The sequence below is a fragment of the Nicotiana sylvestris genome, chromosome 10 (assembly GCF_000393655.2).
Source record: "Nicotiana sylvestris chromosome 10, ASM39365v2, whole genome shotgun sequence".
Lineage (NCBI taxonomy): Eukaryota > Viridiplantae > Streptophyta > Magnoliopsida > Solanales > Solanaceae > Nicotiana > Nicotiana sylvestris.
This window is the reverse complement of record NC_091066.1, coordinates 68,691,857-68,713,060: the sequence shown is the minus strand read 5'-3', so window position 1 is coordinate 68,713,060 and position 21,204 is coordinate 68,691,857. Positions and strand designations below refer to the sequence as shown.

The 21,204-nt window shown below is 43.7% G+C and overlaps 1 protein-coding gene across 1 annotated transcript; it reads right to left on the bottom strand.

The window, feature by feature from the left end:
• Positions 1 to 1,644: 1,644 nt before the first annotated feature.
• LOC138879472 (uncharacterized) lies at positions 1,645 to 5,650 on the bottom strand. Its single transcript, XM_070159084.1, has 3 exons — positions 5,631 to 5,650; positions 5,367 to 5,474; positions 1,645 to 1,960 (listed from the first exon to the last, which is right to left on the bottom strand). The coding sequence occupies exons 1-3, from the start codon at positions 5,648 to 5,650 to the stop codon at positions 1,645 to 1,647; spliced, it is 444 nt and encodes a 147-aa protein (XP_070015185.1).
• Between the last annotated feature and the right edge of the window lie 15,554 nt (positions 5,651 to 21,204).

The window sequence follows — 21,204 nt, the reverse complement described above, 5'->3', positions numbered from 1 at the left end:
AATTAGTCAGTTTGAAATGATGGTTGGTTTTGTGGCCTTGATTGTTTTGATCACTTGATCTCGGCCCAGCTCTTTCGATGAAAATCTCCATTGTTCGTTGGCTTTCTGGAAATTGGTTTCATTTCTAAACCCAGGGATCTTGACTTTCCAAAATTCCCCAAGATGGTTAACCCGTGTGGGGCTTATCCTTTTCATTTTATTTTACCTTTATGGGTATTTGACTTTGATTTCTTTCCTTTTCAAGAGTTTTGATTCTAGAGCATCGACCATCATGGCCAGTCGAGATCGACTTGATGAACCTGTTGAGGTTGTGTGCTTTTCTTGAATTTTAACTTTTGTCAAACAAAACCCTATAAAATCAATCTTGCCATCTTTTCTTTGTATTAGTTTCGGAGGAGAATTAGACTGAAAGGGATTAAGAAAAAAAAGTAAACAACATACAGGATAATGAATTTAAATGAGAAGTGTCCCTTTCGGGGAAAGGAAAAAAGGACTTATTTGGAGTGCATGCAGACTTCAATAGACATGACATGCTTCTTGGACTGGATACCCGATCTGTGCAAACCATCCAACTCTCATAAAACCCTTCATAATCTATATCTCAAAACTGAGAAACCTTGCCAAGACCGTTATCAGTACCGATGGTTGTAAGTGATTCCTTTTCCAATCAGTGGCGCCCTTTGCGGGTTTTCACCAACTGACCTCTCCCATTTCTCTTCTCAACGTCGCCTTATAGTGCTCTTTGTGAGTTTTCACTAACAAGACTCTCTCATTTTCAATTTCTCAGCTCACCATCGCCTTACGGTGCCCGTGTGGGTTTTCACCAATAAGACTCTCTCATTTTATTTCTCTCATTTGATTGTATCAGATCCAAGTAACCAACATCCTCCCATTTTAAACATCTTTACCGATTGATTAGAAAGACTTTGAATAGGATTTAGGGTAAAAAGAGTTTGGATTGAATTACAACTTTGGAACCTTTAAGACAGACTGTCACCGAACCATTATAAATTCTGCCCCAGTTTCAACTTTGGGGGAATGTGGATTTTTATTTTGGTGTGACTGAACCACAGAGAGAGGCTGCCTACGTATCCTTTCGGAATCAAGTCGAACATAGTTCAGGCAAACTTTGTTTTTGATTTTCTTTTTGTTTTTGTTGCTTTGTTTTGTCTTTTTATTTTTGAGCAGCATTTTTGGGTTCCAAAGAGGGTAGTCAAAAAAAGGTAACTGAATCAAAGGGTTTACAAAGGGTTAACAGTGTTTGGGTAGAGAGTATGAAAGCCTTCGTCATCCCAATCAAAGAATATCTGTACCGCAAAAGGGTTAAACGTAATACCTTTTGACCGCGTCTACATTGACGGCTATTTCAGGGTCATTTCCTTCAATGTCTCCCAAGTACAATGCCCCTTTTGGCAACAATTTTCTTAGAATGTACGGACCCTTCCAGTTTGGAGTGAACTTTCCTTTTGCTTCCTTGTGATGCGGGAGAATATGTCTCAAAACAAGTTGCCCCACTTCAAAGTTCCTCGGTTGCACTTTCTTGTTGTAGGAACAGGCCATTCTTTGTAGATACAACTGCCCATGGCAAACTGCGACCATCCGCTTTTCATCAATCAGGGTTAACTGTTCTAGATGGGTCTTGACCTATTCACTGTCCTCAATCTCAGCTTCAACAATGATTTGAAGAGATGGAATTTCAACTTCTGCAGGTATTACGGCTTCAGTGCCATAAACCAATAGATAGGGCATTGCCCCAACTGACGTGCGCACGGTTGTGCGATATCCCAACAATGCAAAAGGTAACTTTTCATGCCATTGCCTAGAACTTTGGATCATTTTCCTGAGGATCTTCTTGATGTTTTTGTTCGCTACTTTAACAGCACCATTAGCCTTGGGCTGATAAGGGGTAGAATTTTGATGCGTGATCTTAAATTGTTCCCATACCTCCCTCATCAGATGACTATTCAAATTTGCAGCATTATCCGTAATGATAGTTTTAGGAATACCAAAACGACAGATGATGTTGGAATGCACGAAGTCCACCACTACTTTCTTGGTGACAGCTTTGAGAGTGACTGCTTCAACCCACTTTGTGAAGTAGTCAATGGCAACTAAAATGAATCAGTGTCCATTTGAAGCTTTCATCTCGATTGGCCTAATGACCTCCATACCCCAAGCAACAAATGGCCATGGTGCTGACATAGGGGGTAATTCTGAAGGCGGTGCATGAATCAGGTCACCGTGTACCTAACAGTGATGAGACTTTCGGACAAAATTGAAGCAATCCTTTTCCATAGTCATCCAGTAATAACCTGCCCGAAGGATTTTTTTTGCAGGGACGTATCCATTCATATGGGGTCCACACACTCATGCGTGCACTTCATTCATGATTCTTCCGGCCTCTTGGGTATCCACACATCTTAAAAGGTTCAGATCTGGAGTCCTTTTGTATAAGACTTCTCTGCTCAAGAAGAATCCACTGGCGAGCCTTCTAATGGTTATCTTTTGATCTCCGCTAGCTTGCTCGGGGTATTCCTTTGTTTTCAAAAATCTTTTTGTTTACCATAAAAATGGTAATAATAATTAAATTTGTTTATGGGACTCTAAAAATATGTGATCTATTTTTATGCTAGTTGTTAAGCAGTCGATGCTATGTATGTGAGACTTAGAAACAAAATAAGAGTTAAGGATAGGGTGATAATCAAACCGTTGGGCCAATTATCGGGGCCTCGAGCTTGCCGATTTGGGGCCTCGAGGTCAATTTCGGATCTCGACAGGGAGCTATCGAGGGGGTCGGAATACCACTAACTGCTATAATAGAATTAACGAAGGCTCTTTATGGCCAATGATAAGCAGTAAATGATGAAAAAATATGAAGATAATAAAAGAAAGCAATAATATCAAGAGAGTATGTTAGAAAGTAAATAGAATGTTCTTGAATATGTCGTGTGGAGAAACTTAAGCAACAGAGACTTACAAAGTGACAAGGATCCCCTTTATATAGGAAGGGAATACCATCATAGTACAACAAGCATTAATTACAAAGATACAGAGATGTGACAACTAGATGACACCCTGATTCGGGTCTTAGACTAGTCCACTAGGCTTTGTTAGTCCTAGTTGTACGCCTAGGGAGCTTCTCATTCCTACCATCACCGAGGTCGTCGTTATCCTGAGTTTGAGTGTCGACAACCCTCGAGGGAGGGTACTCGATCCGTGGTCTCGAGCCTTCAAGGTGATCTTCCGAGATACCTTAATAATGAGAAATTAGCTTCTCCAATTTCTCCGTATACAGATAGTCCCCGCATTTCTTAGAGAGGAGCGACAAGAAACGATTTTGACATATGACTCTTCGGGCTACCTATGATGGCGTTATACTGATGGTATCAACTTGTAACGTAAGCCTTCACGATAAACGGGGCATCTCATGGACTTGTTTTTTTAGCGTCATTCAATGTGCTACCGATTACCATTCTTTAGAGTGACAGTACTGTCGTTGACTCGATTTCCAATAACGCATTGATTGTGCCTGTCGATCCTCTTTCAAATGCATTGATGGCATTGTTAGCCCATTATCATCCCCTATAAATGGGGGCCTTTCTACACTATCTTTTTATCTAAGTACTTTTCAACATCTTTCCATCCCTTTCTTCTCATTATCCTTCTCCATTACTACCCGCCATGTTTGGGGTCTCTGGCCTTAAGATCTTATGGCGGCGTTCTTATCAGCCACGCCATGGCCTTTTGCCTAGGCTTTCCTGTGTCGAGCGAGATTATACCATCTCGTCGTTGTTGGATCGAGGTGATGAGATAAAGGGGGTCGGCCTATTTCGACTTAGGAGGACGTTTGGACTCTACACCGCTGCTCGAGAGAGTTTTCGGACTATACAACGCTTATCACTCTCATACCCTGGCCTAGTGTGGCACTTCATCCCTCGGGTTTTTTCACAAAGGATAAAATGGCACAACCGGCTGTTAAACTCACACGGCCCAATGTCCCTAAAGTTGGACTCGGAGCGGCCGTGCGAGTAGGGTTGAGGACCGCCGAATCTTCAACCTTTGACTTCGGCGATCTATGTCTCTTTTTTCTGCCTCTTCTGCATCACCTTCCTCTTCTTCATTTTTGCCCTTGGAGATATTGCTCTGTGAGATTGAAATGGGAACCTAGAGGAGGTGGCGATCGAAGATATCGTCGTTGAGGATGTACGCTCGAGAAGACGGTGCTCGAAGATGCTGCTGCCGAGGATGCACTCTCAAGAGTAGGTTGGGCTCTTAGGATTTTACTATATGTATACCTTCTTGCTTCTTTGTTTCTGTGTAAGGACCCTTTGTGGGCTTTTGTAATCATATGTAAGGACCCCTTGTGGGATTCTCTAATCGAACTTTTATGAATATGAAAATGTTTCCTCAATTTTGTCTTTGATGCTTGCTGTATTCCCTTTTATTTACGTGTATGGAGATTCCAAGTGTATGACTCTACCAGTCGGTGCCAATATCAAGCCCAGATGTGAGTGTTTTTTCCTGATTTTTGATTTATTAGTATGGCTTCTCGTGGAGCCCTTCGTCGTTCCTTGGATCGAGCCTGGATCGGGCCGATGAACTTGGGTCATTGGGACCTTTACTTCGAGTAGAATGAAAGTAACACTTTGGGCATTGAAACCATGATTTATCACTTAGGCTCTGTGGTAACCTTTGAGAAGAAATTTGCTCGGAGGCTCGTGGACAGGGACTGCCTTTGATCTTTCGAGGGTAGTCCCCGAGTAGAGGTTCGTTTAAATCCGGACCACCTAGAAGCTTGCTTTGAGCTTAGTGTAAATAGCCTTAAGGTGCTGTAGATAGATCTTGAAAGAGGGTTTATCCGATCTCAGACAGTGCCCCGGGGGCAAGCCCATACGGGTGGAGTCTAAGTGCTTATTTCCTTGGAGCCTAACTTCTTTTTTTGGAGGTTCTCGAGGTCGGGTATCACCTCGGAGCTGGTGATGACACTGTTGGCCCTTTAGAGCCTGACTTCTCGCCGATAAAGGTCCTCGAGATCAGGTACCACCTAGGGACTGGCGAAGGTGTTATTGGCTTCCTGGAGCCTAACCCTTTTTTTATGGAGGTCCTCGAGGTTGGGTACCACCTCGGGGCTGGCGATGATGACATCCGCCAGTGTTTTTACTTGGCTTTGAGGCAGGTGGATTGTCGTCGTTCCTTCCATGTACAAATAGGATTGTTTCTGCTCTTTTGATATATCACTCTTTTAAGCAGTTGCCCTTCTCTTTCCGTGTCAAACCCTTTATGATTTCAGCACTAACGTACTTGCACAAATTCCCACTTTAATTTTCCAATTTTTCCATAGTCATGACTGCTGCATCGGGGTCTACCTGGAAAAGAGGGGAGAACTCCGCCTCCGCCATTTAGGACCAACGAGAGTATTCCTTGAAGACTGCTTCTTTGATAGGAGAGAAACATCTTGGGTTAGTGAGAAAAGACTGCGAATGGGGAGAGAAAGTAGTGTTACAAACATTTTCCATGGATGAAGGCATCATGGATCGTGCTGATGGATTTTTGAATGTATACACGTATCCTTTCATACTAGGCCCCCTTGATAGGATTGTGCTCGATTTTTGTTTAAAGTATCATGTTACCTTGGCACAGATCCACCCATAGTTTTGGTGAAAAGTGTTGATGATGAGATTTTTCACGAAGAAAGCGGGGCTTGAACTTACGCTCAGTCATCTGGTTAGGCTGTACCGGCCCTTTTACCATCAAGGTCTGATAACCTTATGATGTCGATCGACCACGCCCTTCGTTGTTGATGATGAGGAAGATGGAGATCGGGAGTGGATGAGTCACTTTGTCCGAGCGCGGACTACTGACATCATCCCTGTGGAGCTTATGTTATTCCCTGAGGAGTCGAACTATACACGTAAGTGGAGCATTTTCCGCCTTCTCAGTTTTGTCCATGGCAAAAGCCGACTCCATAACCTTGCCTTCTCTTCTTTTACTGGAGCGTTTTCAAGGGCGTTGGGCAATGTTGCTGATTTGCCGAATTGGGTTAGGAAGTTGGCAATCCACTCGACCTGTGATGAGCGCAAGTGGCGAGCTCTTTCCCGAGGCATATGGGAAGCGAAACATCATGGTGTGTGTTGCACTATTTTTTCCTTTCCCTTTCTTCACATGGAGAGGCATTTTCCCTTTATGCTTATTAATCTTGCTGCTGTAGGCATCGGAGAGCCTTCCAAGTTGATGCCATGCTCCTCTAGAGAGGGGGAAGGGTCGCCAGCTTCCGGGCTGAAGGATGAGAGCAATAAGCGAGAGATGCATTTACAGGGCGATGGCAATCAAAGCAAGCAAAAATGGGTCGGGGCTACGGAGCGGAAGCATCGTCCGAGACTATTGCGTCAATAGTTTCTGGTTCTGGAAAGATGGTTTCCCCATTGTTGTCGCCCTCTTTTTCCATCGACAGTACTTTTAGGGATACTAAAAATCTGGGGTCGCATACACCGAGCGATCGTGCTTCGATCAGAGTCGACTCTTTCAGAGCTATGGGAACTAGGTTGACAAATGTGCACTTGACCTTCAAGGAAGCCCAGCGGCTTCACTTTGTGGTGAGTTTCGGCACATGTCTTTCAAGCTTCGCTCCTTCCCTTCCTTTTTGGGTTTTCTTTGGTAGGCAGTAAACAAGCTTAAGTCCGGGCTGCTTAGTTGCGAAGCCAGGCTGCAGAAAGATCTGGATGAGGAGATATCCCTTAGGTTCCTTTGTGATGAAAAGGAGGTCGAGTTGGTATACTTGCGGTATAAGGTATGCCGAAGCTTGAATTATGAGAGCTACTTGAAGGAGCAGGTAATTTTCTGTTTTGGGTGAGCATGTGTTCCGCCTTCTAGTTCCCAAGGCTAATACTTTGTTTATTTTAGTTGCAGATGAAGGTCTTGGAGTGCCTTCGGGATGAAGTTGGTCGGGGCAGGCATGAGCGTGATGAGCTAAAAGCTCGGGCGGAGGCTCAGGCTCAGGCTTTAGAGGGGTAGGATGCTCTGGCTAAAGTTCTTTCTTTTGAGGCTCAACTTTGCTTGGCTCGTGACAATGCTTCGGTTCAAACTGATATGATTAAGAAGCTTGAATCCGAGCATTCGAAGGTCAGGGCTGAGATTGTTGATGTCCGGGCTAAATCCGTAGTGAGCCGAACTAAGGCTAACCAGGAGATGGCGATCTATTTTAAAGGACGCCACCGATGCACAAGCTGAGCTGAGAAGAATCCTCGACCGTGAAGAGAGGATTGAAGAATATGCTCGCTGCAAGTCTCAAAAAAAGACCCTCGAGGAAATTCGTGTTAGGGGTTTTGCCCTCTCGGAAGAGTTGGCGCGAGCAAGGGCAGATGAACGTGATGCTCGGTTGCCTTTGCCTGATGCTGAAGAAAGCGAAGTTGAGGCTGGAATGCCGTAGCCCCCGGGGAGGAATAGATTTTGCTATCTGCATGTAGCATTTTCAAAGCATGTTTGTAGATGGAGATTGTATTTTTTCGCATATGTGTATAAAAGAAAATCTTGCAGCTTTATTCCTTTTGTATCTCTTTCTGTTTTGGCCAAGTGAACTAGTCTTCGAGTTGGTAGGAATCCTTAGAGTGGTGATACGGACCTGGGACTCATTAGGCTAGCCCATAGGCTCTTACGCACTTGGTCGATGCAATCTTTTATGTGTGAGCCGGTGACAGTGGCCCTTACGCTTTTGGTTGATACGACTTTGTGGGATGGTGACAATGGATCTTATACCTTGCCCTAAGGCATATTTAGTTAACTATTTTGGGTTCAATCTCCGAATCAGGTTACGACTCGAGCTCATTCGACTCTCAAGTTTTGCATTTGTGTGGGCTGGCGACAGTGGCTCTTACGCCTTGGGTCGATGCGACCTTTTATGTGTGTGGCCCTGAGGCTCATTAGGCTGGTGACAAAGGCTCTTACTATTTGCCCTTAGGCATATTTAGTTAACTACTTTGGGCTTAGTCTTCAAATCGGGTTACGACTCGAGCTCATTTGACCCTCAAGGTTTTAGATTTTAGGCTGGCGACAGTGGCTCTTACGCTTTTGGTCGATGCAACCTTTTATGTGTGTGGCCCTAAGGCTCATTAGGATAGTGACAATAGCTCTTATGCTTTGGTCGATGCGACCATTAATGTGGGCTTTATTTTTCCCTCGATAAGGATTTTTGAAATATTGTTTGCCTGACTCTTTGACGGCTTAATAAAAAACATCGACTGTGAGTCGTTGTATGGTGATGATCGAGCACCTCAGGAGGTTTGCCTCGGAGGCTGAGTATCTTGAAGCCGATGTTTAGGAGCTGACGTGGTCGAAGCTCTTTTGCCTGTATTGAGGGTATCCTGTTTAACCGGTTCTTTTCGAAGTAGATTCGAAGTAATTGAAGGCTGATGATTTTGTAGCGATGGTCGGGTGTCCCTGAGTCACATTAGTTTGGCTAGTACAGCCATGTGAACGGAGTCACTTGTCTTCGGCCGGAGCCTTTGAGTCCAAAGTGAAGTAGTTTTAGCATTTATATTAAGGGTATTCCTTTTTAGGGGTCTTACAAGTTCAATATATAGCCGAAACTTTAAGATCGGGTTTATGCCTTTAGTAAGGTCTTACAAGTTTTACATGTCGTTGAGTTCTTACAGTTTAGGATACTTGGTACAAGTATCATTCATGCCTTGCTTGAGGTCTTACAGATATTGTCACTTGGTACAAGTGTGGTTCATGCCTTGTTTGATGTCTTACAGATATGGTTGATGCCTTATGTAGGTCTTATGAGACTGAGTCTGCCCGCTCGGGGTCTTATGGCCTTGGGTTTTTTAATAGATACGATTGGAGACCGTCCCCGAGTCATCGAGGGTATCTTGGATCGGAAGTCGTTGCTTGCAATCTTTGTATTGCCTCATCGAGGGCTTACGATTTTGGAGATCCGACCCTGAGGTCATGCGTTTTTTGAGATTTTGACGCTAGTCCTTGATTATTCGGGGCACTTTCATCTTTGGAGACGTTTTCACAATTTTCATGTTGCCTTATCTGAGGGCTTATGAGCTTGGAGTCCTGACCTAGAGGTCGTATAGGTGTTGAATTGTTGACGCCAGTCCTCGAGTGTTCGGGACATTTTCAGCGGAGGAGTCATTTTTGCGAAGGTGCCGAGCTTCGTTCAGAGCATGAGATGCTTTGATAAAAGATATTCTTCAATTAGTTGGTACAAGTGTACATGTTTTCGCTATTGGGAGCCTGGGTATATGGACACGGTTCGTTTGACCGTTTAGCAAGGTACATCAATTTCCTATTGGGACCCCATTTAGCGTTTCGTAGCTTTCCCGAGTGGATGACCTTCTGGGGGATGCCCCCCAGTGTTTGAGGTTGATTGTAAAAGATACCTTGAATACTTGTTGGATCTTTCTTAAGTAGCACATAGATGTTGCCTCATTAAAAACCTTGCTGGTAAACCCTTCTTAGGATGAAAACCCGTCCAAAGGAAAAGAGCACAACGCATGCTTTTGAAACCGAAGCTCTTCCCCGGGAAAGGGCTTTGGTTGGTACGATCGGGTACCTACATTTCGGTTAGTATAAAATGCAACCGAGAAAGGGGGATGGTCATACCTTAGTGCAAATGGTGCTTCAGATTTCGGTGTGACTCAATCGTTTATTATGTTGACAGGTTCAGTCCTTTGTTTCGTTAAGTTTGGCGCAGCCGAGAATGCAGCTTGCCATGGCTATTTTATCGTTTGCTTATCCTTTTGCTCCTTTGGTACCGGCACTGGCGCTACGTCATGCACCATGAACATTTCCTTTGCCGCATGCTGCTCCCCATAGACGATTTGTATCCCATCCTTTGTCGGGAATTTCATCATTTGATGGAGGGTGGATGGTATTTCTCTCATGCAGTGTATCCACAGCCTTTCTAGCAAGGCGTTGTATATCATGTCTCCATCGATGACATGGAATTTGGCATTCTGGGTCGTTCCAGCCACGTTGACTAGGAGGGTGATTTCTCCTTTTGTTGTTTCAGTTGCCATGTTGAATCCATTGAGGACTCGAGTGGCGGGCACAATTTGGTCAAGCAATCTGAGATGCTCTACCACCCTCGACTTGATAATGTTGGCCGAGCTACCTGGATCCACAAGTACGCGTTTAATTTGAAATGTATTTACAAGGAAAGAGATTACCAGTTTGTCATTGTGAGGCTGAGACAAGGTCTCGATGTCCTTGTCGCTGAATGTGAGAGCGTCCTCGGTTATGTAACCCTGAGTTCGCTTTTCCCTGACGATAGATATTTTTTTTTCTCATCACGGGCTTATATAGGGCATCGATGCCTCCCAAAATCATGTGGATGACATGTTGTGGCTCATTCATTTCACTTTTTTTGGCCGCTTCTCTTTCTCGGAACTGATGTTTAGCTCAGTTGCTGAGGAATTCTCGAAGGTGACCTTTGTTAAGTAGTCGGGCTACCTCTTTTGGGAGTTTGTGGAAATCCTCGGTCCTGTGGCCATGTGTGTTGTGAAATTCACACACTAAGTTATGATTTCTTTGCGAGGGATCCGATTGCATAGGACTAGGCCACCTGGCATCTCTAATTTTGCTGATGGTGAATACGATGTCTGACACATCGACATTAAATTTGTACTCTGAAAAGCGAGGTCCCTCTGTTGGCCCCGCGTTTCTATCGAATCCGGCTCTGTTGATGAGTCCCCGAGGATTCTATCCTCGGCCTATCCTTTTATCGTTGCAAGGTGGATTGCGCCTCGGGGCGTTCCTCCTGTCTTTAGTGTACGGCTAGTATCTTTCATTGTTTGGATTTGGTTACTTTGCTAGAAGCCTACCTGGGTATACTGAGCCCGAGGGGGCTCTTAGTTGGTCGTCTTCGACCCTGATCTTCGATTGGTATCGGTTGTGGACTTCTGACCAGGTCACGGCTGGATATTCAACCAGATTCGCTTTTAGCTACTTCAAAGCCATTGAGCTTCATTCATTCAGACCTATAGTGAAGGCCTGCACTGCCGAGTCATCGGAGACCAGTGGTAGTTCCATTCGTTCCGTTTGGAAGCGGGGTACAAACTCTCGTAGAATTTCATTCTCCCTCTGCTTGATCTTGAACACATCAGATTTCCTTGTTGCTACTTTGATGGTACCGGCATGTGCTTTTATGAAGGAGTCTGCCAGCATGTCAAATGAGTCTATGGAGTTGGGAGCTAGGTTGTGATACCACATCATGGCCCCCTTCGAGAGTGTTTCCCCGAACTTCTTTAACAAGACGAACTCGATCTCGTTGTCCTTTATGTCATTGCCTTTCACTGCGCAAGTGTACGCAGTAACGTGCTCCTTGGGGTCTGAAGTCCCGTCGTATTTTGGGAGTTCTGGCATTCTGAACTTCTTTGGAATAGGTTTCGGGGCCGCTTCCTCTGGGAACGGCCTTTGTATGAACTTCTTTGAATCCACACCTTTCAGGACCGAGGGTGCGCCAGGAATTTGGTCGACCCTGAAGTTGTAGGTCTCGACCTTCTTGTCATTGGCCTCTATCATTTTCTCGCCCGATTCGATCCTTCTGGTAAGGTCCTCGAGCAATTTTACAATAGCATGATCGGTCATCGAACTATTATTGCACGATCTCTCCGGTACCTGTTCGGTTGGGGGAGTTGTCCCCGGTGATATCGTGCTAGGAGTTTTCTGATGACTTTGCAGTTGTGCAATAGCAAGCTGTTGTGCCTACAACATTTCAAAAATTACATGAAGGCTAATCTCACGCTCTTTCCTTGTCGGGGTTTTTTGAGCTTTTTGTAGATCTCCTTGACACATGCTCCTGTCGGTATGCAAGCTTATATCGATGTGTTGGGCGACGTGTGAGACCGTGTCCATGGGGATTGGTTCTTGCACATTCCCAGGGTTTTGTGGTGGCACACCAACACCTGGAACATCCACACCGTTCTCTCTGTGGTCCTCAGGATTGTTGTTTTTGCCTCCATTTACTGAATTAGACATTTTGACCTGAAATCAAAGATCTTGGACAGGAAAAAGCGTGAAAGATAACTTGCATTGTGTGACGAAACTAGCAAGAAAATAATAACTATTATTTTTAGCCCTACGGTGGGCGCCAAACTGTTTACCGTGAAAATGGTAATAACAATTAAATTTATTTATGGAACTCTAAAAATATGTGATCTATTTTTATGCTAGTTGTTAAGCAGTCGATGTTATGTATGTGAGACTTAGAAACGAAATAAGAGTTAAGGATTGGGTGATAATCAAACCAGTGGGCCAATTATCGGGGCCTCGAGCTTGGCGATTCGGGACCTCGAGGTCGATTCCGGAGCTCGGCAGAGAGCTATCAAGGGGGTCGGAATACGGCTAACAGCTATAATAGAATTAACAAAGGCTCTTTATGGTCAATGATAAGCAATAAATGATGAACAAATATGAAGATAATAAATGAAAGCAATAATATCAAGAGAGTATGTTAGAGAGTAAATAGAATGTTCTTGCATATATCGTGTGGAGCAACTGAAGCAACAAAGGCTTACAAAGTGACAAGGATCCCCTTTATATAGGAAGGGAATCCCATCATAGTACAACAAGCATTAATTACAAAGACACGGAGATGTGATAACTAGATGACACCCTGATTAGGGTCTTAGACTAGTCCACTAGGCTTTGTCAGTCCTAGCCGTACACCTAGGGAGCTTCCCATTCCTACCATCACCGAGGTCGTAATTATCCTGAGTTCGAGTGTCGACGACCCTCGAGGGAGGGTACTCGGTCCGTGGTCTCAAGCCTTCAAGGTGATTTTCTAAGATGCCTTAATAACGAGAAATCGGCTTCTCCGATTTTGCTGTATACACTTTTGATATCATGATACCATAGCTGAACATCTGGTTCCACCTCAACTATATTGCAATAACCGTGTCTTTCTCGTATTTGGATTTCCAATGGGTCAATTTGGACATTGCCTGGATATGGCAGCATCGAGGCCAAAGTAGCTAGTGCATTGGCTAACTCATTGTGAAACCAAGGAATGTACTTGAACTCGACGGATTTGAACAGCTTACTAAGATCTTCCACATGTTGCTTGTATGGAAGAAGCTTGACCTCCCGAGTTTCCCATTCACCCTGAGCTTGTCGGATAATCAAGTCAGAATCTCCCATGATTAACAATTCTTCCACATACTGATCAATTGCCATGTTCATGCCCATAATGTAGGCTTCATACTCGGCAGTGTTGTTCGTGCAAAAAAACCTAAGCTGGGTTGTGGCCAAATAGTGCTGACCAGTGGGCGAAATCAAAATTGCCCTAATCCCGACACCTTTTGCATTCACAGCTCCGTCGAAGAACATTTTCCAAGCATTAGTGTCCTCTGGAATTACCTCAACTGAATTTACTTGCTCGTCCGAAAAGTAGGTACTCAAAGGCTAGTATTCATCATCAATAGGATTTTCAGCTAGGTGATCCGCCAAGGCCTAAGTTCTCATTGTCGTGCGGGTGACATAGACTATGTCGAACTCGGTGAGCATGATTTTCCATTTTGCTAACCTTACCGTGGGCATCGACTTTTGGAATATGTACTTCAAAGGATCCAATCTGGTTATGAGGTAGGTGGTGTAGGCCAACAAGTAATGCCTAAGCTTCTGAGCGACCCAAGTTAAGGCACAACAAGTTTTTTCCAACAAAGTGTATTTGACTTCATAACTGGTGAACTTCTTGCTCAAATAGTATATGGCTTGTTCCTTCTTCCCGGTCACATCATATTGCCCGAGAACACATCCAAAGGAATTCTCCAACACTGTCAAGTACAAAAACAAAGGCCTTCCAGGCTCGGGCAGAACCAACACTAGCGAATTTGACAGATATTCTTTAATTTTATCGAAAGCTTCCTGACACTCATCTGTCCATCTAATCACCGCATCTTTCTTCAATAGCTTAAATATGGGCTTGCAAGTGGAAGTCAACTGAGCAATGAACTTGCTGATGTAATTCAAACTACCAATCATACTCATGACCTCTTTCTTGGTTTTAGAAGGAGGCACATCCCGAATAGACTTTATCTTTGTTGGATCTAGCTCGATGCCCCTCCGACTGACTACGAACCCCAAAAGTTTCCCATATGGTACTCCAAATGAACACTTAGCTGGATTTAATTTCAAGTCTTACTTACGCAGACGCTCAAAGAATTGTCTCAGATCCCGCACATGGTTGTCATGCGTTCTTGATTTAATGATCACATCGTCCACATACACCTTAATTTTCGGGTGCATCATGTCATGAAAGATGGCAGTCATAGCTCTCATGTAAGTTGCCCCAGCGTTCTTCAAACTGAACGGCATGACCCTATAGTAGTAAGTACCCCAAGGTGTGGTGAAAGCCATTTTTTGCATCTTCTTCATCCATCAAAACCTTATGATACCCATCATAACAATCCACAAAAGACTATATCTCATGTTTGGTACAGTTGTCAACAAGGATGTGTATGTTTGGTAATGGAAATTTGTCCTTGGGACTTGCTTTGTTCAAATCCCGATAATCAACACATATTCGGGTTTTCCCATATTTCTTCGGCACTGGGACCACATTAGCCAACCATGTGGTGTATTGGACCACTCGGATCACACCCGATTTCAACTGTTTAGTGACATCTTCTTTGATTTTGTCACTGATATCTATTTTAAACTTTCTCTATTTTTGTTGGACAGGGGGATAATCGGGGAAGTTGGCAATTTGTGCACCACTAAATCAACATTCAGTCCTGGCATATCATCATAGGACCAGGAAAATATGTCTTTGAATTCAAACAAAAGTTGGATCAATGCATCCCTAGTTCTTTCATCAGTGTGAATGCTTATCATGGTTTCCTGGACCTCTTCTGAACTACCCAAATTAACTGGCTCAGTTTCATTTAAGTTTGGCTTAGGCTTATTCTCAAATTATTCCAATTCTCAGTTTATTTCCCTAAAAGCCTCATCTTCATCGTATTCTGGTTCTTGGTTCATTATTTCACAGTTAGACAGCGTGTTAGGATCTGGGCATGAAGTCCGTAAGCATGTCATGTTATTTAAGCCCGCATTATTAGAACTGAAAGAAGAAATAAGAAAAATAACAAAATAAGAAAGAATAAAGAAAGAGATTCATAGATAATGAAATATTGATTTTATTTCATTGAATTTGAAGATAGAAGGGTTTACATTGGAATTTTAAAGACAATAAACTAAAGACATTCGAGTTACACCCTGAAATAACTCGGAATGCAGAAAAGATGGCAAGACTAAACTATCGGGATTCCTGCCTGAATGGGAACGGAGTACCAATTTTGAAGCTTGGCATTAGGCCCCATATATTGCACCTCATCAGTGCTTGAGCCTTCACCTGGCTGGACCATATGAGCCTCATATAAAATTTTCCTCATTATCCCACAAATGTCCTCAATTTTTTCGGCCGTGAAAGCCTCATCTTCTTCCTCTATGTACCTTGGTTTAACAAAAGTTCTGGCGAGATGCGGGACCGACTGAGGTAGAACCCACCCGTCGTTCTTACGTTTATCATCCCATTTTATGTCGGCTTGTGTAGCTTGGAAACCGATGCCAAAGAAGTTCTTACTGGCAGTCAAAGTGATAGGCTCCATAATGCCTTACAAAGATGCCCCGAGCCCTTTCCCGGGTTTGTAGCCATGTTTGATCATTTCGCTGGCGACCATGATTGACGTATTTGACAAAAAGTGTTGAGGACACGGGGTTCCTTCCTCATACTGGTCCGCGACGACGATCTCAAAATCTTGGTAGACTATGTGCTCACTACATTCCTTAGCTTCCAAACATAGGATTGATGGGTCCCTGTAAATTGATTGCTCATCTTCCCGTGGACCACGATTTCCTAGTTTTCATGTTCAAACTAAACCATTTGGTGGAGAGCAGATGGTACGGCCCCTGCCGCATGGATCCAAGGCCTTCCTAAGAGAAAATTGTAGGAGGTGTCCATATCCAAAACCTGAAATGTTACTTCAAAATTCACAGGGCCAATGGTTAAGATCAAATCAATCTCCCTGATCGTATCTCTCTTGATGCCATCAAAAGCACGTACGCAAACATTGTTGGGTCAAATTCTTTCAGTAACAATTTCCATTCTCTGTAAGGTCGACAAAGGGCAGATGTCAACCCCGGATCCGCCATCCAATATAACCTTTTTTCACGTAGTATCCTTTACATTTAACAATCAAATGAAGAGCTTTGTTATGGGAAGCCCCTTCCGGAGGCAAGTCATTTCGGCTGAATGAGATCCGGTTGACTTCAAAAATTCATTCTGCCATCATTTCCTATTGCTCAACAGTGGTTTCGACCGGAACATATGCCTCATTAAAGGTTTGTATTAGCACTTTCTGATGCTTACTCGAGCTTATCGGTAGAGACAAAAGTGAGACCTGGGAGGGAGACTTTCGGAGTTGGTCAATTACATCATAGTCCACAGCTTTCATCTTTCGGAAGAATTCTTCTGCCTCTTCAGCACTGACTGGCTATTTAAGTGAAAAATGCTTATGTTTGGTCTTGTTCAATTCTTCCAGATTGAGGTACTTCCCAGACGGGTTTGTTTCATTCAATTCCCCCATGATTTATTTTCCTTTGTACGTTACTACTACTTTGTTGTAGTTCCAGGGGACGGTAGTGGGGTCCTTCATGGGCTTCAGTGGTGCGCAGCTAATAACCACGGGCTCAGTCAGCCTGGGTGAAATTACCGGCCCCAGTGCCACATAAGTCCCCTTTGGTACGTACATCTTTGGTACCGTAAGCGTGACCTTGTTTTGCTCAAACATTTTGGGGGACTCAACACAAACTGTTCCTTTCTAGGGGCCCTGGGAACATAAAGAACGGCATCTTTGGGAGGATCTGCCCCTGTCTTGGTTTCCACAACCTTTTCTATGCTTTGAGGTACGGGCTACAACAAACTCATTTGGACCAACTTTGGGAAGAGGCTGGAATATGATTCACCGATGGGTGTGAAGTTGGGGACGAGTATTATATGGAGCTTGCTGAGGAGGGTTATTTCTGGGAGGTGGAGCTCGGTTCTGGTTATACTATTATTGTGGCCGAGCATATGGCTGGGCATTCATTACTGCATAAGGCTGAGGAGTCATGGCATATGTCGCATCTTGGTGAGGGTAATAATGTTGTGGGGTGCTTGAAGAGGAATCGAAGTAACCTTGGGGTTGACGGGGGTTTCTCAGACTTGAGGCCATTATTGCCACTTCTTCTTTATTCTTTCGGTTTGATGCGCCCCCTGACCCGCTTTGGATTGCTTGAGAAGTAGCTCTTATAGCTGATTGGCTCAAGATGCGACCTGTTTTCAAACCATTCTCTACCATTTCCCCAAACTTTATGGCTTCTGCAAACGGCTTGCCCATAGCGGACATCATGTTTTGGAAGTAATCAGCCTCTTGGGCTTGCAAGAAGACAGTCACCATCTCGGTCTCATCCATTGGGGGTTTCACCCTGGCAGTTTGTTCACGCCACTTGACGGCGTACTCTCGGAAGCTCTCCGAAGACTTCTTCTTGAAATTAGAAAAAGTTTCTATTTGGAGCTATGTCCACGTTGTACTGGAACTGTCTGACAAAGTCTCAGGCCAAGTCATCCCATATGTGCCAGCGGGAGATGTCTTGGTCCATATACCAATCGGATGCAATTCTGACTAAACTCTCCCCGAAGTAAGCCATTAGGAGCTCTTATTTTCCACCCGCTCCCCTCAACTGATTGCAATACTTCTTCAAGTGAGCTATGGGGTGCCCATGTCCATCATACTTTTCAAACTTGGGAGTCTTGAAACCGATGGGCAGATGAACATACGGGAACATGCATAAGTCAGTATAGGAGACACTCTTATGGCCATTCAAGCCTTGTATGTTCTTGAGACTTTGTTCTATTCTCTTCATTTTCCAAGTGATCTCCTCTTGCTAGGGATTCTTTACAGTTCTCTCTTGTCCCGCAGTAAACTCATACTGAGGTTGTTGAGGGTAGGAGTTTGTGGTGACATGAGTCATGTCCGATAGGAATGGTGGCATTTGGAAAGTAAAGGATGATGGCTCAAAATTTGGCCTGGGCAATGTTGGTTGCGCCGTAGCCAAGGTTGGTGGTGTTGTGAATATGTTAGAAGTCACTCCCAAAATCAGTGCCTGGGGGCGAACCTCAGAGGGTGTTCCGGCAAAATGGGCTAACATAGTGGGGTATCCAAGTGGGGTGTTCAGGTAATTTATAGGGATGTTGGAGGTTCCACTTGTTTTGGGAATCAGCTCGAGAAAACTAGGTATTGCGCTAGGCTGCTCTCTACCATTAGACCAAGCATCCCACATTTCCAACATACAGAGATGCAGTGCCCTATTCTTTTCAGCAATTGCTGACTCTGATGTCGGAATAACTAACAATGGGCTGTCCTCTAGGATGCAATTATTGGTAGATGACTCTCTGACGTCATTTCGACACTTCCCTTGGATCTTATAAATTAAGGGTGCGAAGCTAGGTTACCACAAAACCAACCACCTTAAAAACAGAACCTGGTCTCAAAGCATACACAACAAACCGATTAGTTTGAGACAATTAACATATAGGGTATCGCACGTTGGGGAATGCAATGCACCTAAATAGTTAAATGTGTTTCTACATGTTTTGCAACGGTTGCGTGTCTTATCACGGATTTTGTTTATATCCCAGGTCTTTGCATCTTTCTTTTCTTTTGCACTTTCCATTATTTACTCTCTTTTCTTTGCACTCTCTCTCTCTCTCTCTTGCATTGTTTTCTCTTTTTTTTCATGTGCCCTCTTTTCATCCTTTTCTCTCTTATTCGATTTATCTAAAACCATGACCGAATCTGATGGGGATTGCCTACGTATCACGACACCGTGTGAATCAGATCATCACGTAGTTCAAGGAATAAATGTGAAATAAAATAAAAGAAATAAACAATTTTTGGGTTTTTCAAATTTTCATTAAAATAAAAAACTTCTAAGTTTTCTCTATTACAAAGACTCCATCATACATACTTAAGAACTGGAAAACTAAAACAGACTCTAAAAGGAAACTGAAATACAAACTTGAAAAGAAAAATCAGGAATACATAAGTTCTTCCAAAACTACTCTAGGGCCCACGGGACATTAGTCGGTCTCGCCACGGGCCTGCGTGCAAGATCTCCTTGGAGACAATACAGGTCATCCATTATCTGGCGAACAAAAGTCATCACTGCGGCGAAGAAAGTGGATCTAGTCATATCCTCGCACTCATGGTATTTCATGACGATGTGGTCAGCAATTTCCCTAACCCTTTCTCTAATGATGCCTTTCTCGTGGAGCAGGCATCTAATTTGTTGAGACCTAGCTTCCAGGACTTGGGTGTCATTATGGTTTTGCTCCTACAACTGTTGTATGTCCTCTTCCAGTCAGGCCATTAATGCATAACAATGTTCCATCTCTGCCTTGAAGTTCTCTGTCTGTTTAGCCATCTCATTCTCGAGGGTAGTTAGCTTCTTTTTTATATTTGCGACCTCTCTAGCATATTTTCCTTTTAATTGCTGAACAAACTCTGCCTGTCCTTCTACGTTATTTGCCAACTATGCTCGGGATCTTGCCATACTACTTTCAGATTTTTCTAAATCAGCCCCATACTCACACACTTTCCGCCTAAGACTATTTATAAGTCTTTCATCTGCTTGGTACCTTCCCGGGTTTTCAGTAGCTATTTTCATTCTTTGAATTTGGGCTCAGAGGACTTAATTTTCTTGGGCCAACATCTTCTTTTCACCCACATCTGCGGCGGCTTTCACACCATTATCAAATTTAATATCCCTGATTTGCCCTTGCAACTTGCTTATGGTGGCTCTGTATTCATTTTCTTTGGTTAGCCAATACTATTATTCTTGTGAGGCTTCAAAAAATTCTTGGAGGTGGGGCCTCTTAGCTGGTCTCCCAAACTCAACACTCCTTTTATACCAAGCAAGGTAATTGGACGAGAACCCTTGTATCAATTAGGTACTCGGGTGTTTGCCGTCAAGTATTGGCACTCACTCCAGATCTGGCGAACCACTACTTCATGAAATTGACCATCAGATCAGATCTCAACTGCATGAATGCTAAGGTCTTCATCCTTTGGGACTTTTTGGCATCTTTCCAGCTGTCTCAAAACTCGGTATGGGGAATAAGGTTGGCAACTTCTGAGACCCATTAGGAGGAAGTGAGGACTGGTGGCAGGCATGTATATAATCTCAGTAACAGGAAGACCACCCAATGTCCACTCTATCTTATCTGCAGTTATGGAGCAGAGGCATGATATCCAATCTATGACCCCTTCTGGCATCTTGAACCCATTGACCCTAGTATCAAAATCCTCTATGCAGTTTTTCGATGTCGACCCATAGTTCATGTACCGAAGACGATGACATAGATGCTCAATCATCCATATTTGTAGCAACAAATTGCAATCTTCGAAAAAATCTACCCCGGCTTTGCAAGCTGTGAGAGCTCGGAATATTTCTGATACTATCATAGGTGCGAGGGTGCTCTTAACATTGGTAATCAAGGTATTGACAACTCCGGCTACCCGTAGATCAATACTCTCATCCTTCCTAGGAATCACCAAAAGTCCTAAGAATGCCACTATGAAAGCGAAACATCTATGCTCTTCCCACTTCGGTCGGTTCCCTTTACTGCAGATTCTGCTTTTCGGGTTTTCAAATCCCCATATATGTCTGTACCGCTGGTATATGAAGTGTAGAGTGGAAAACCCATTTGCCAAATCTGCATACTGGACCTACCTGCTTATTTTTAACAAATCTAGAAACTTGCGAGGGGTGACGGCCCTTGGGGCGATCAGGTATTTATGTCTTAGACCCTCGGTACTCCCAGCATAACCCGCTCTCTCTTCCAAAGTAGGTGTGAGTTTGAAGTCCGAGAAATGCAGAATGTTATGAGCTAGGTCCCAAAATGTCACTAGTGCTTTTATTATGTCCTCCCTAGGCTTGATCTTTAACAATCCGGTGAGAGCCCCCAAGTAATGGTTGACCATGTCTCATCCTGGCTTACCCGAATCTTCCCACCACATATGTAGTTCCTACGGGATCTTGGTCATAACCTTCATTGGTAAGTTTTGACTCGCGCTCATTCTGCACATTTAGATTAAGGTGATTGGTTTAAAATAAAGTGAATTTTATTAAAGCTGATAAAAAGAGGTCATTTTGTAA

Coding starts and splice junctions, on each gene's coding strand:
- LOC138879472 (XM_070159084.1), bottom strand. CDS start 5,650: ATGGGTGGATCTGTGCCAAG. Junction 5,475..5,630: donor ATGGGTGGATCTGTGCCAAG/GTAACATGATAC, acceptor CCCCATTCGCAG/TCTTTTCTCACTAACCCAAG. Junction 1,961..5,366: donor AGTTCTCCCCTCTTTTCCAG/GTAGACCCCGAT, acceptor AAATTTGAATAG/TCATCTGATGAGGGAGGTAT.